At 57.8% G+C, this 14,019-nt stretch overlaps 1 protein-coding gene across 11 annotated transcripts in view; it reads left to right on the forward strand.

The window, feature by feature from the left end:
- CACNA2D4 (calcium voltage-gated channel auxiliary subunit alpha2delta 4) overlaps nt 1–13,573 on the forward strand; it is a 235,844-nt gene extending 222,271 nt beyond the window's left edge. For 3 of the 11 annotated variants that reach the window (XM_073544133.1, XM_073544140.1, XM_073544141.1), the window contains 9 exons: nt 4,488–4,558; nt 4,644–4,719; nt 4,868–4,920; nt 7,235–7,290; nt 7,553–7,573; nt 7,874–7,991; nt 8,317–8,434; nt 8,615–8,692; nt 13,110–13,573. In XM_073544133.1, coding sequence (XP_073400234.1) covers nt 4,488–4,558; nt 4,644–4,719; nt 4,868–4,920; nt 7,235–7,290; nt 7,553–7,573; nt 7,874–7,991; nt 8,317–8,434; nt 8,615–8,692; nt 13,110–13,196 — 678 coding nt within the window. In that variant the 3' untranslated portion in view covers nt 13,197–13,573. Of the gene's footprint in view, nt 1–4,487; nt 4,559–4,643; nt 4,720–4,867; nt 4,921–7,234; nt 7,291–7,552; nt 7,574–7,873; nt 7,992–8,316; nt 8,435–8,614; nt 8,693–8,744; nt 8,853–9,316; nt 12,343–13,066 lie in introns of those variants that run through there. The other 8 variants (XR_012220073.1, XR_012220074.1, XR_012220072.1 and 5 more) reach the window with 8 other exon arrangements.
- The last annotated feature ends 446 nt before the right edge of the window (nt 13,574–14,019 follow it).

The raw sequence follows: 14,019 nt of genomic DNA on the forward strand, positions 1-14,019 counted from the left end.
GCGCCTCAACATGTATCTCCCCTATTACTTGCCACGATGCCGCCGCTCACCCTGTATCTCCCTCATTACTGGCCCCGATGTTGCTGACCCTGTATCCCCCCATTACTGGACCCGATGCTGCCGCTCACCCTGTATCCCCCCATTACTAGCCATGATGCCTCCGCTCACCCTGTATCCCCCCATTACTGCCACAATGCCACCGCTCACCCTGTATCTCCCCCATTACTGGCCACGATGCCTCCGCTCACCCTGTATCTCCTCCATTACTGGCTATGATGCCTCCGCTCACCCTGTATCTCTTCCCATTACTGACCACTATGCTGCCCTCACCCTGTATCTTCCCCATTACTGGCCATGATGCCACCGCTCACCCTGTATCTCCCCCATTACTGACCACAGTGCCACCGCTCACCCTGTATCTCCCCATTACTGGCTCCGATGCCGCTCACCCTGTATCTCCCCCATTACTGACCACAGTGCCACCGCTCACCCTGTATCTCCCCATTACTGGCTCCGATGCCGCTCACCCTGTATCTCCCCCATTACTGACCACAGTGCCACCGCTCACCCTGTATCTCCCCATTACTGGCTCCGATGCCGCTCACCCTGTATCTCCCCATTACTGGCCCCGATGTTGCTGACCCTGTATCCCCCCATTACTGGACCCGATGCTGCCGCTCACCCTGTATCCCCCCATTACTAGCCATGATGCCTCCGCTCACCCTGTATCCCCCCATTACTGCCACAATGCCACCGCTCACCCTGTATCTCCCCCATTACTGGCCACGATGCCTCCGCTCACCCTGTATCTCCTCCATTACTGGCTATGATGCCTCCGCTCACCCTGTATCTCTTCCCATTACTGACCACTATGCTGCCCTCACCCTGTATCTTCCCCATTACTGGCCATGATGCCACCGCTCACCCTGTATCTCCCCCATTACTGACCACAGTGCCACCGCTCACCCTGTATCTCCCCATTACTGGCTCCGATGCCGCTCACCCTGTATCTCCCCCATTACTGACCACAGTGCCACCGCTCACCCTGTATCTCCCCATTACTGGCTCCGATGCCGCTCACCCTGTATCTCCCCCATTACTGACCACAGTGCCACCGCTCACCCTGTATCTCCCCATTACTGGCTCCGATGCCGCTCACCCTGTATCTCCCCCGTTACTGGCCCCGATGCTGCTCACCCTGTATCTCCCCCATTACTGACCACAATGCCACCGCTCACCCTGTATCTCCCCCATTACTGACCACAGTGCCACCGCTCACCCTGTATCTCCCCCATTACTGACCACAGTGCCACCGCTCACCCTGTATCTCCCCATTACTGGCTCCGATGCCGCTCACCCTGTATCTCCCCCATTACTGGCCCCGATGCTGCCCTCACCCTGTATCTCCCCCATTACTGGCCCCGATGTTGTTCACCCTGTATCTCCCCCATTACTGGCCATGATGCCTCCGCTCACCCTGTATCTCCCCCATTTCTGGCCCCGATGCTGCCCTCACCCTGTATCTCCCCCATTACTGGCCACGATGCTGCCCTCACCCTGTATCTCCCCCATTACTGGCGTATCTCCCCCATTACTGGCCACGATGCTGCCGCTCACCCTGTATCTCCCCCATTACTGGCCACGATGCTGCTCACCCTGTATCTCCCCCATTACTGGCCACGATGCTGCCCTCACCCTGTATCTCCCCCATTACTGGCGTATCTCCCCCATTACTGGCCACGATGCTGCTCACCCTGTATCTCCCCCATTACTGGCGTATCTCCCCCATTACTGGCCACGATGCTGCTCACCCTGTATCTCCCCCATTACTGGCCACGATGCTGCTCACCCTGTATCTCCCCCATTACTGGCCCCGATGTTGCTCACCCTGTATCTCCCCCATTACTGGCCCCGATGTTGCTCACCCTGTATCTCCCCCATTACTGGCCCCGATGTTGCTCACCCTGTATCCCCCCATTACTGGCCCCGAAGCTGCCGCTCACCCTGTATCCCCCCATTACTGGCCACGATGCCGCTCACCCTGTATCTCCCCCATTACTGGCCCCGATGTTGCTCACCCTGTATCCCCCCCATTACTGGCCCCGAGGTTGCTCACCCTGTATCCCCCCATTACTGGTCCCGATGTTGCTCACCCTGTATCCCCCCCATTACTGGCCCCGAGGTTGCTCACCCTGTATCCCCCCCATTACTGGCCCCGAGGTTGCTCACCCTGTATCCCCCCATTACTGGCGTATCTCCCCCATTACTGGCCACGATGCTGCTCACCCTGTATCTCCCCCATTACTGGCGTATCTCCCCCATTACTGGCCACGATGCTGCTCACCCTGTATCTCCCCCATTACTGGCCACGATGCTGCTCACCCTGTATCTCCCCCATTACTGGCCCCGATGTTGCTCACCCTGTATCTCCCCCATTACTGGCCCCGATGTTGCTCACCCTGTATCCCCCCATTACTGGCCCCGAAGCTGCCGCTCACCCTGTATCTCCCCCATTACTGGCCACGATGCTGCTCACCCTGTATGTCCCCCATTACTGGCCCCGATGTTGCTCACCCTGTATCTCCCCCATTACTGGCCCCGATGTTGCTCACCCTGTATCCCCCCATTACTGGCCCCGAAGCTGCCGCTCACCCTGTATCCCCCCATTACTGGCCACGATGCCGCTCACCCTGTATCTCCCCCATTACTGGCCCCGATGTTGCTCACCCTGTATCCCCCCCATTACTGGCCCCGAGGTTGCTCACCCTGTATCCCCCCATTACTGGCCCCGATGTTGCTCACCCTGTATCCCCCCCATTACTGGCCCCGAGGTTGCTCACCCTGTATCCCCCCCATTACTGGCCCCGAGGTTGCTCACCCTGTATCCCCCCATTACTTGCCACGATGCCGCTCACCCTGTATCTCCCCCATTACTGGTCCCGATGCTGCCGCTCACCCTGTATCCCCCCCATTACTGGCCCCGATCCCTCCGCTCACCCTGTATCCCCCATTACTGGCCACGATGCCTCCGCTCACCCTGTATCTCCCCCATTACTAGCCACGATGCTGCTCACCCTGTATCTCCCCCATTCATAGCCAAGATGCTGCCCTCACCCTGTATCCCCCCATTACTGGCCCCGATCCCTCCGCTCACCCTGTATCCCTCATTACTGGCCACGATGCCTCCGCTCACCCTGTATCTCCCCCATTCATAGCCACGATGCTGGCGCCTCAACATGTATCTCCCCTATTACTTGCCACGATGCCGCCGCTCACCCTGTATCTCCCTCATTACTGGCCCCGATGTTGCTGACCCTGTATCCCCCCATTACTGGACCCGATGCTGCCGCTCACCCTGTATCCCCCCATTACTAGCCATGATGCCTCCGCTCACCCTGTATCCCCCCATTACTGCCACAATGCCACCGCTCACCCTGTATCTCCCCCATTACTGGCCACGATGCCTCCGCTCACCCTGTATCTCCTCCATTACTGGCTATGATGCCTCCGCTCACCCTGTATCTCTTCCCATTACTGACCACTATGCTGCCCTCACCCTGTATCTTCCCCATTACTGGCCATGATGCCACCGCTCACCCTGTATCTCCCCCATTACTGACCACAGTGCCACCGCTCACCCTGTATCTCCCCATTACTGGCTCCGATGCCGCTCACCCTGTATCTCCCCCGTTACTGGCCCCGATGCTGCTCACCCTGTATCTCCTCCATTACTGGCCCCGATGCCTCCGCTCACCCTGTATCTCCTCCATTACTGGCTATGATGCCTCCGCTCACCCTGTATCTCTTCCCATTACTGACCACTATGCTGCCCTCACCCTGTATCTCCCCCATTACTGACCACAATGCCACCGCTCACCCTGTATCTCCCCCATTACTGACCACAGTGCCACCGCTCACCCTGTATCTCCCCATTACTGGCTCCGATGCCGCTCACCCTGTATCTCCCCCATTACTGGCCCCGATGCTGCTCACCCTGTATCTCCTCCATTACTGGCCCCGATACCTCCGCTCACCCTGTATCTCCTCCATTACTGGCCCCGATGCCTCCGCTCACCCTGTATCTCCCCATTACTGGCTCCGATCCCGCTCACCCTGTATCCCCCATTACTGACCACAATGCCACCGCTCACCCTGTATCTCCTCCATTACTGGCCCCGATACCTCTGCTCACCCTGTATCTCCTCCATTACTGGCCCCGATGCCTCCGCTCACCCTGTATCTCCCCATTACTGGCTCCGATGCCGCTCACCCTGTATCTCCCCCATTACTGGCCACAATGCCACCGCTCACCCTGTATCTCCCCCATTACTGGCCCTGATGCTGCTCACCCTGTATCTCCTCCATTACTGGCCACGATGCCTCCGCTCACCCTGTACCTCCCCATTACTGGCCCCGATGCCGCTCACTCTGTATCTCCCCCATTACTGGCCCCGATGCCTCCGCTCACCTTGTATCTCCCCCCACAGACGGGCGAGTTCCTCGGGGAGATTGATGGTTCGTTGATGACGCAGCTTCTGCAAATGAGCATCTTTAGAGAGTAAGCGCCACTACCACTCTCAGCATCTCCCTGTCGTCCTGAGCCCGCATGTCTCTTCTGACTCTGCGTTCCTCCTCTGTTTCAGGGTGACGCTGTATGACTACCAGGCCATGTGCAAAATGCCGTATCATCACCACAGCGGGGGCCGCAGCCTGCTCAGCGTAAGACGCCGGGTCCACGGAGGGTCGGTCACATGTAACACACGGGGTGGTTACACGTCACATGTAACACGGGGCGGTCACGTGTAACACAGGGTGGTCACATGCCACGTGTAACAATAAAGCCAATCTTCTGTATCTTCTCTTTCAGCCGCTGTTTGCTCTGATCTCAGCTTCCCAGTGGCTGCTCAGTAATCTGGTCCTGTAAGTATTCATCATTATATATATATATATATATATATATATATATATATATATATATATATATATATATAATTACTCTGTGTGTGTCATGGCCAAAAGTGTTGGCACCCTTTCCAAAATTGTGGGTAAACAACTTTGTTTCCAGCATGTGATGCTCGTTCACACTCACCTGTGGCAAGTAACAGGTGTGGGCAATATGACATTTTCACATGAAACCAGATAAAAATGGGAGAAATTGCCTCAATCTTTGCATTGTGTGTCTGTGTGTCACACTAAGCATGGAGAACAGAAAGAGGAGAAGAGAACTGTCTGAGCAATGTCACTAATCTCGAGGTTACAAGTCCATCTCCAGAGATCTTGATGCTCCTTTGTCCACAGTGCTCAACATAATCCAGAAGTTTACAACCCATGGCCCTGAAGCTAATCCCCCTGGACATGGACGGCAGAGAAAAATTGATGAAGGATTGTAACGCAGTATAGTCCGGATGGTGGATAAGCCCCAATCAAGTTCTAAAGAAATTCCAGCTGTGCTGCCGGCTCAGGGGGCATCAGTGTCAGCACGATCTATCCGTCCACATGTGAATGAAACGCTATGGTAAGAGACCCCTGCTGCTGACACAGAGGCAGAAAAAACCTAGACTGCAGTTTGCCAAAATGTACGTAAGCCAAAATTCTTCTGGAACAGCATCTTGTGGACAGATGAGATCAAGATAGAGCTTTTGGATAAAGCAGATAATTCTACTGATTACCGAAAACAGAATGAGGCCTACAAAGGAAAGAACACAATACCTACAGGCAGATATGGTGGAGGGTTACAGATCTTTTGGGGTTGCTTCCCTGCCTCTGGCATTGGGGACTTCGACTGTGTGCAAGGCATCATGAAATCTAATGATTACCACAGGATTTTGGGTGGCGATGTAGTGTCCAGTGTCAAAAAGCTGGTTTCGCATCCTAGGTTATGGGTCTTCCAGCAGAATGAAGACCCCAAAACATACTTTAAGAAGCCCCAAGAAATGGATGGAGACAAAGTGATGAAGAGTCCTGAAGTGGCAGCAATGAGTCCGGACATGAATCCCACTGATCCCCTGTGGAGAGATCTTACAATCGCTGTTGGGAGAAGGTGAAATATGAGACCGGGAGCGGATTGTAAGAAGAGTCCAAGATCCCGGCTGCGAGGAGGAAGAAGCTTGTGGATGGTTATAGGGAGCGACTGATCGCAGCGATTTATTCCAAAGGGGGCGACCAAATAGTAACCTGAGGGCGCCAACAATTCTGTCCGGACCATTTCTGGGGTTTTGCGGGAAATTACGTCCAATTTCTCTTTTTTTTCGTGTTATTCCAATAAACACAAAGGAAATGAACATCATGTGTAACAAAACACAGGGATGTGATAATGTTCTGGGGAAATACGTCATTTTCTGGCACAATTTCTAGGGTGCCGACACTTTCGGCCATGGCTGTATACTCTGTGTGCGTCGGTGATCTGGTCCTGTTCTCGGCCCGTCCCTGGATATAGGTTGTGTGCTGTACGTGCGATATAACGCAGCGATGACTCAGCCGCTGGCTGATACCAGGGAGCAGTAGATTACTCATGCTGATCCTGCTCCTCGTCTCTTCCTCCCCTGATCCCGCGCCTCGTCTCTTCCTCCCCTGACCCCGCGCCTCGTCTTTTATTGCTCTGACCCTCGCCTCATCTCTTATTCCCCTGACCCCGCGCCTCGTCTCTTATTCCCCTGACCCCGCGCCTCATCTCTTATTCCCCTGACCCCGCGCCTCATCTCTTATTCCCCTGACCCCGCGCCTCGTCTCTTATTCCCCTGACCCCGCGCCTCGTCTCTTATTCCCCTGACCCTCGCCTCGTCTCTTCTTCCCGACCCCGCGCCTCATCTAATTTCCCTGACCCCGCGCCTCGTCTCTTATTCCCGACTCCACGCCTCGTCTCTTCCTCCCCTGACCCCGCGCCTCGTCTGTTCCTCCCTTGACCCCGCGCCTCGTCTCTTATTCCTCTGACCCCGTTCCTCGTCTCTTATTCCCCTGACCCCGCGCCTCGTCTTTTCCTCCCCTGATCCCGCGCCTCGTCTGTTCCTCCCCTGATCCCGCGCCTCGTCTGTTCCTCCCCTGACCCCGCGCCTCGTCTGTTCCTCCTCTGACCCGCGCCTCGTCTCTTCCTCCCCTGACCCCGCGCCTCGTCTCTTCCTCCCCTGACCCCGCGCCTCGTCTCTTCCTCCCCTGACCCCGCGCCTCGTCTCTTCCTCCCCTGACCCCGCGCCTCGTCTCTTATTCCCCTGACCCCGCGCCTCATCTCTTCCTCCAGGTTCGTCCTGGAGTTCAGCCTGTGTCCTCTCTGGTCGTCTGATCCCACAGCAGAAGGTAGGTGGCCATGGAGCGCCCGTCTCATCAGGTGCAGTACCACTGTCGGCCACCTGGTGAGCAGCCATCTTTTTCCATAAGCTTTAATGCAATAGCGCCACCCTAGTGTTGTAATATTACGTGCAGTCATTTATCTATAGGGGTTTTATACCTTTCTGTGTTACTGCGGGGTCACCGTGCATCATGTGACATATTATGTGACTCACTCATTGTCTTTCATCTCTTTCATTCATTGATGTCTCATCCATCATGTGACTTCCAGCAAAGTCCTTTTTCCACTCCTGTAAGTAAGAGAAGACGGGACCACCATCCTCCTCTCTTGCCTGTCAATCACACCCTGTCCGCCAATCACTTGCTACACGGGAATAGATCACAGCCTATTAAGAGCCGCCCATGCCTAACATAGCCACACCCTTTATTCTAAAGCCCCTCCCCTGCAGTGCAGGAACATCCTCCGCCCCCGCGGATCAGACTGCGGATCCTGCCCCCTTATGTCCTCACAGTTACAGACACCCTCACCCCCATCTTCTGGGGGCTAAGCTCTGTCGCAGGTCCGTTTACATTCTTTTCTCTTTGTCTCCAGCTCACAAGCACAAGAAGCAGGACATGCTTCAGCCGTGCGACACCGAGTACCCGGCCTTCATACACGACACCTCCATCCGAGAGGCCAACGGGCTCATAGAGTGCGGCCATTGCCAAAGGTGAGAACCCCCCCCAAATAGGATGATATGAAGTCTTGGGAAGGGTTTGTGCCTGATACGTTGTAACAAACCCTCAGCTTTAAAATAAATAAATAAATAAATAGAAAAGCTATAAATCTCTTTATCTATGTAAACAAGAATGTTCCCGTTCACTGACAGCAAGCGGAGATCCTGGGAATGAGTGTAGATCTGTAGAACCGTCCATGTAGCTGATTGATGCAGCCGCGACCGAGTTTCGCTTGATTGCACCGCCATCTGGCGGTGATTTGTGGTACTGCAGGTGGATTTCACACTCGCCTCCCCCTTATTTGTTTTCTCCCCTCAGGATGTTCGTCATGCAGCACGTGGCGCAGAGCAACCTCGTCCTCCTGGTCAGCGACGCGCTCTGCGACTGCAGCGTCTTCCCCCCAGTTTCCCTACAAGCCAAAGAAGTCAAATATATCCTGACCGTACTGCAAATAGACGTAATGTTATAGCCGCAGCTTGCTGGGACGTGTAATGCCACAGGTTATCTAGGGCTGCATTCGTTCTGCATTATTCTTTAGCCAAGAGATGTGGAACTACAACTCCCAGCAGGTGATATATAAATCCGAGTCATTGACCTTAACCGCAGCGCACATAACGCTTCTGTGAAGTGTGAGCGCATGAGGTCCCAGAAACTGCGTCGGCGGCCACACTCCTGCCACGCCTTCCACCCCGAGGTAAGCGCGCCGTGGCCTCAGTCCTGCCTAGTTACACCTCCCCCCCCCCCAGGTAAGCGCGCCCTGTCCACACTCCTGCCACCCCGAGGTAAGCGCGCCGTGGCCACAGTCCTCCCTAGTGACGCCTTCCCCCCCGAGGTAAGCGCGCCGTGGCCACAGTCCTCCCTAGTGACGCCTTTCCCCCCGAGGTAAGCACGCCGTGGCCACAGTCCTCCCTAGTGACGCCTTCCACCCCGAGGTAAGCGCGCCGTGGCCACAGTCCTCCCTAGTGACGCCTTCCACCCCGAGGTAAGCGCGCCGTGGCCACAGTCCTCCCTAGTGACGCCTTCCACCCCGAGGTAAGCGCGCCCTGTCCACACTCCTGCCACCCCGAGGTAAGCGCGCCGTGGCCACAGTCCTCCCTAGTGACGCCTTCCCCCCCGAGGTAAGCGCGCCGTGGCCACAGTCCTCCCTAGTGACGCCTTCCCCCCCGAGGTAAGCGCGCCGTGGCCACAGTCCTCCCTAGTGACGCCTTCCACCCCGAGGTAAGCGCGCCGTGGCCACAGTCCTCCCTAGTGACGCCTTCCACCCCGAGGTAAGCGCGCCGTGGCCACAGTCCTCCCTAGTGACGCCTTCCACCCCGAGGTAAGCGCGCCGTGGCCTCAGTCCTGCCTAGTGACGCCTTCCCCCCCGAGGTAAGCGCGCCCTGTCCACACTCCTGCCACCCCGAGGTAAGCGCGCCGTGGCCACAGTCCTCCCTAGTGACGCCTTCCCCCCCGAGGTAAGCGCGCCGTGGCCACAGTCCTCCCTAGTGACGCCTTCCCCCCCGAGGTAAGCGCGCCGTGGCCACAGTCCTCCCTAGTGACGCCTTCCACCCCGAGGTAAGCGCGCCGTGGCCACAGTCCTCCCTAGTGACGCCTTCCACCCCGAGGTAAGCGCGCCGTGGCCACAGTCCTCCCTAGTGACGCCTTCCCCCCCGAGGTAAGCGCGCCGTGGCCTCAGTCCTGCCTAGTGACGCCTTCCCCCCCCGAGGTAAGCGCGCCCTGTCCACACTCCTGCCACCCCGAGGTAAGCGCGCCGTGGCCACAGTCCTCCCTAGTGACGCCTTCCCCCCCGAGGTAAGCGCGCCGTGGCCACAGTCCTCCCTAGTGACGCCTTTCCCCCCGAGGTAAGCACGCCGTGGCCACAGTCCTCCCTAGTGACGCCTTCCACCCCGAGGTAAGCGCGCCGTGGCCACAGTCCTCCCTAGTGACGCCTTCCACCCCGAGGTAAGCGCGCCGTGGCCACAGTCCTCCCTAGTGACGCCTTCCACCCCGAGGTAAGCGCGCCCTGTCCACACTCCTGCCACCCCGAGGTAAGCGCGCCGTGGCCACAGTCCTCCCTAGTGACGCCTTCCCCCCCGAGGTAAGCGCGCCGTGGCCACAGTCCTCCCTAGTGACGCCTTCCCCCCCGAGGTAAGCGCGCCGTGGCCACAGTCCTCCCTAGTGACGCCTTCCACCCCGAGGTAAGCGCGCCGTGGCCACAGTCCTCCCTAGTGACGCCTTCCACCCCGAGGTAAGCGCGCCGTGGCCACAGTCCTCCCTAGTGACGCCTTCCACCCCGAGGTAAGCGCGCCCTGTCCACACTCCTGCCACCCCGAGGTAAGCGCGCCGTGGCCACAGTCCTCCCTAGTGACGCCTTCCCCCCCGAGGTAAGCGTGCCGTGTCCACACTCCTGCCACCCCGAGGTAAGCGCTAAGCGCGCCGTGGCCACAGTCCTCCCTAGTGACACCTTCCACCCCGAGGTAAACGCGGCGTGGCAACACTCCTGCCTAGTTACACCTTCCACCCCGACGTAAGCGTGGCCTGGTTTCCCCCCGTTTCCCTACAAGCCAAAGAAGTCAAATATATCCTGACGGTATTAGAAATAGACAATCTTATAGCCGCAGCTTGCTGGGACGTGTAGTGCCACAGGTTATCTAGGGCTGCATTCATTCTGCATTATTCTTTAACCAAGAGATGTGGAACTACAACTCCCAGCAGGTGATATATAAATCCGAGTCATTGACGTTAACCGCAGCGCACATAACGCTTCTGTGAAGTGTGAGCGCATGAGGTCCCAGAAACTGCGCCGGCGGCCACACTCCTGCCACGCCTTCCACCCCGAGGTAAGCGCGCCGTGGCCTCAGTCCTGCCTAGTGGCACCTTCCTCACCGAGGTAAGCACGCCGTGTCCACACTCCTGCCACCCCGAGGTAAGCACGCCGTGGCCACACGCCTGCCTAGTGACGCCTTCCACCCCGAGGTAAGCGCGCCGTGTCCTCAGTCCTGCCACCCCGAGGTAAGCATGCCGTGGCCACACTCCTGCCTAGTGACGCCTTCCACCCCGAGGTAAGCACGCAGTGTCCACACTCCTGCCACCCCGAGGTAAGCACGCCGTGGCCACAGTCCTCCCTAGTGACGTCTTCCCCCCAGAGGTAAGCACGCCGTGGCCACACTCCTGCCTAGTGACGCCTTCCACCCCGAGGTAAGCTCGCCGTGTCCTCAGTCCTGCCACCCCGAGGTAAGCACGCCGTGGCCACAGTCCTCCCTAGTGACGTCTTCCCCCCAGAGGTAAGCACGCCGTGGCCACACTCCTGCCTAGTGACGCCTTCCACCCCGAGGTAAGCACGCCGTGTCCACACTCCTGCCACCCCGAGGTAAGCACGCCGTGGCCACAGTCCTCCCTAGTGACGTCTTCCCCCCACGCCGTGTCCTCAGTCCTGCCTAGTTACACCTTCTACCCAGAGGTAAGTGCGCCGTGGCCACAGTCCTCCCTAGTGACGCCTTCCACCCCTAGGTAAGCGCGGCGTGGCCACACTCCTGCCTAGTGACGCCTTCCACCCCGAGGTAAGCGCGCCGTGGCCTCAGTCCTGCCTAGTTACACCTTCCACCCCGAGGTAAGCGCGCCGTGGCCACAGTCCTGCCTAGTTACACCTTCCCCCAGCGGTAAGCATGCCGTGGCCACACTCCTGCCTAGTTACACCTTCCACCCCGAGGTAAGAGCGGCGTGGCCTCAGTCCTGCCTAGTTACACCTTCCACCCCGAGGAAAGCGCGCCGTGGCCACAGTCCTGCCTAGTTACACCTTCCCCCCCCCCCCGAGGTAAGCACGCCGTGGCCAGTCCTGCCTAGTTACACCTTCCACCCCGAGGTAAGCGCGCCGTGGCCACAGTCCTCCCTAGTGACGCCTTCCACCCCGAGGTAAGCACGAAGTGGTCACAGTTCTCCCTAGTGACGCCTTCCACCCCGAGGTAAGCGCAGCGTGGGCACACTTCTGCCTAGTTACACCTTCCACCCCGAGGAAAGCGCGGCGTGGCCACACTCCTGCCTAGTGACGCCTTCCACCCCGAGGTAAGCGCGCCGTGGCCTCAGTCCTGCCTAGTTACACCTTCCACCCCGAGGTAAGCGCGGCGTGGCCTCAGTCCTGCCTAGTTACACCTTCCACCCCGAGGTAAGCGCGCCGTGGCCACAGTCCTGCCTAGTTACACCTTCCCCCCCCCCGAGGTAAGCACGCCGTGGCCACAGTTCTCCCTAGAGACGCCTTCCACCGCGAGGTAAGCGCGCCGTGGCCTCAGTCCTGCCTAGTTACACCTTCCACCCCGAGGTAAGCGCGCCGTGGCCACAGTCCTCCCTAGTGACGCCTTCCACCCCGAGGTAAGCGCAGCGTGGGCACACTTCTGCCTAGTTACACCTTCCACCCCGAGGTAAGCGCGGCGTGGCCACACTCCTGCCTAGTGACGCCTTCCACCCTGAGGTAAGAGCGCCGTGGCCTCAGTCGTGCCTAGTTACACCTTCCACTCCGAGGTAAATGCGGCGTGGCCACACTCCTGCCTAGTTACACCTTCCACCCCGACGTAAGCGCGGCGTGGCCACACTCCTGCCTAGTTACACCTTCCACCCCAAGGTAAGCACGCCGTGGCCTCAGTCCTGCCTAGTTACACCTTCCACCCCGAGGTAAGGGCGCCATGGCCTCAGTCCTGCCACGTTACACCTTCCACCCCGAAGTAAGCGCGGCGTGGCCTCAGTCCTGCCATGTTACACCTTCCACCCCGAAGTAAGCGCGCCGTGGCCTCAGTCCTGCCTAGTTACACCTCCCCCCCCCCAGGTAAGCGCGCCGTGTCCACACTCCTGCCACCCCGAGGTAAGCGCGCCGTGTCCACACTCCCGCCACCCCGAGATAAGCGCGCCATGGCCACACTCCTGCCATGCCTTCCACCCCAAGGTAAGCTGGAGAGAACTGTGCATCCTTCGGTTACAGCTGTGCAGTTGTCTCTGCGGCATCCCCTCCATGATCAGTGCAGAGTCCTGGACTATGGTGGAGCCTGGCGGGACGAGTAGCCCTCTGGACCCCAGAAATATGCAGCATTAACCCTTTCAGGCATGAACACAGAGGCCGTCACATTTGTGTTCCTGTGTCGCAGGAGAACGCGCAGGACTGCGGCCGCGGGACGGGACTGTCGCTGTCCATCTCCGTATTCATTGCATCCGTGTTGGTTTCCCTGCGGTGACCGGATCCATCAGCAGCGGCTGCGGAAAGTGTGGGAGACATCAGGATCCGGCCACAGACTCGCGGACAAGGGAAAGAACGATTATCTATGCAAGATCCATTGGGCCCCTGGGGGCCGCTACAGTCACACGTCTTCACCACAGAAGCGTCTGTCACAGGACAATCTGGATCCACAGAAGACCCTCATTAGATGGCAGCCTGGCCCCTGAGGGGGGCGCTCCAGGCCGGAGGGGGGCAGCCTCTAATGACCGGTGGCGCCCTCTTCTCACGATCAGCGGCGCCCACCACCAACCATCAGCGGACCCCGCCCGCAGCAGATTTTCTCATTTCTATAATCTCTGATATTTGCAACAAATAAAAGGTTTTTTTTCCAGCTTCTTTAAATTTCCTGACAATTATTGATATTATTGTACCGCACACGACATGTATACAGGCAGCGCGACAAGCTATATACTCTCCAGAAATATACTGACCATGTATTGACAGGTTTTCTCCACCAGGTGGCAGCACAACATTGACATAATACAGAGATTCACCTGCAGCATCAGACAAAACTCTGTCATGTCCCCAGAGCACAGCCTGTAAGGTAAGGGGGTCCAGGGCCTCATAAAGGGGAGTAATAACAAGGAAAAGTCTGCAGCTTAGAGATATCTATCTACTAAGACCAGCCTGGTAATATGCAGACTCACAGAATCAATCCTGCTTGTTACTGGAAACAGTCAGCAAGCCGACAGACGCCCTCTGCTAAATTCAGTTGCATGTGACCATAACGGTTTTATTATCAAGCCTTCTATATATGGATAAGATAGAAAAAGGATATATCA

Source organism: Dendrobates tinctorius, unplaced genomic scaffold (genome assembly GCF_039654945.1).
Source record: "Dendrobates tinctorius isolate UK_male_01 unplaced genomic scaffold, ASM3965494v1 ptg000136l, whole genome shotgun sequence".
Taxonomy (NCBI): Eukaryota; Metazoa; Chordata; class Amphibia; order Anura; family Dendrobatidae; genus Dendrobates; species Dendrobates tinctorius.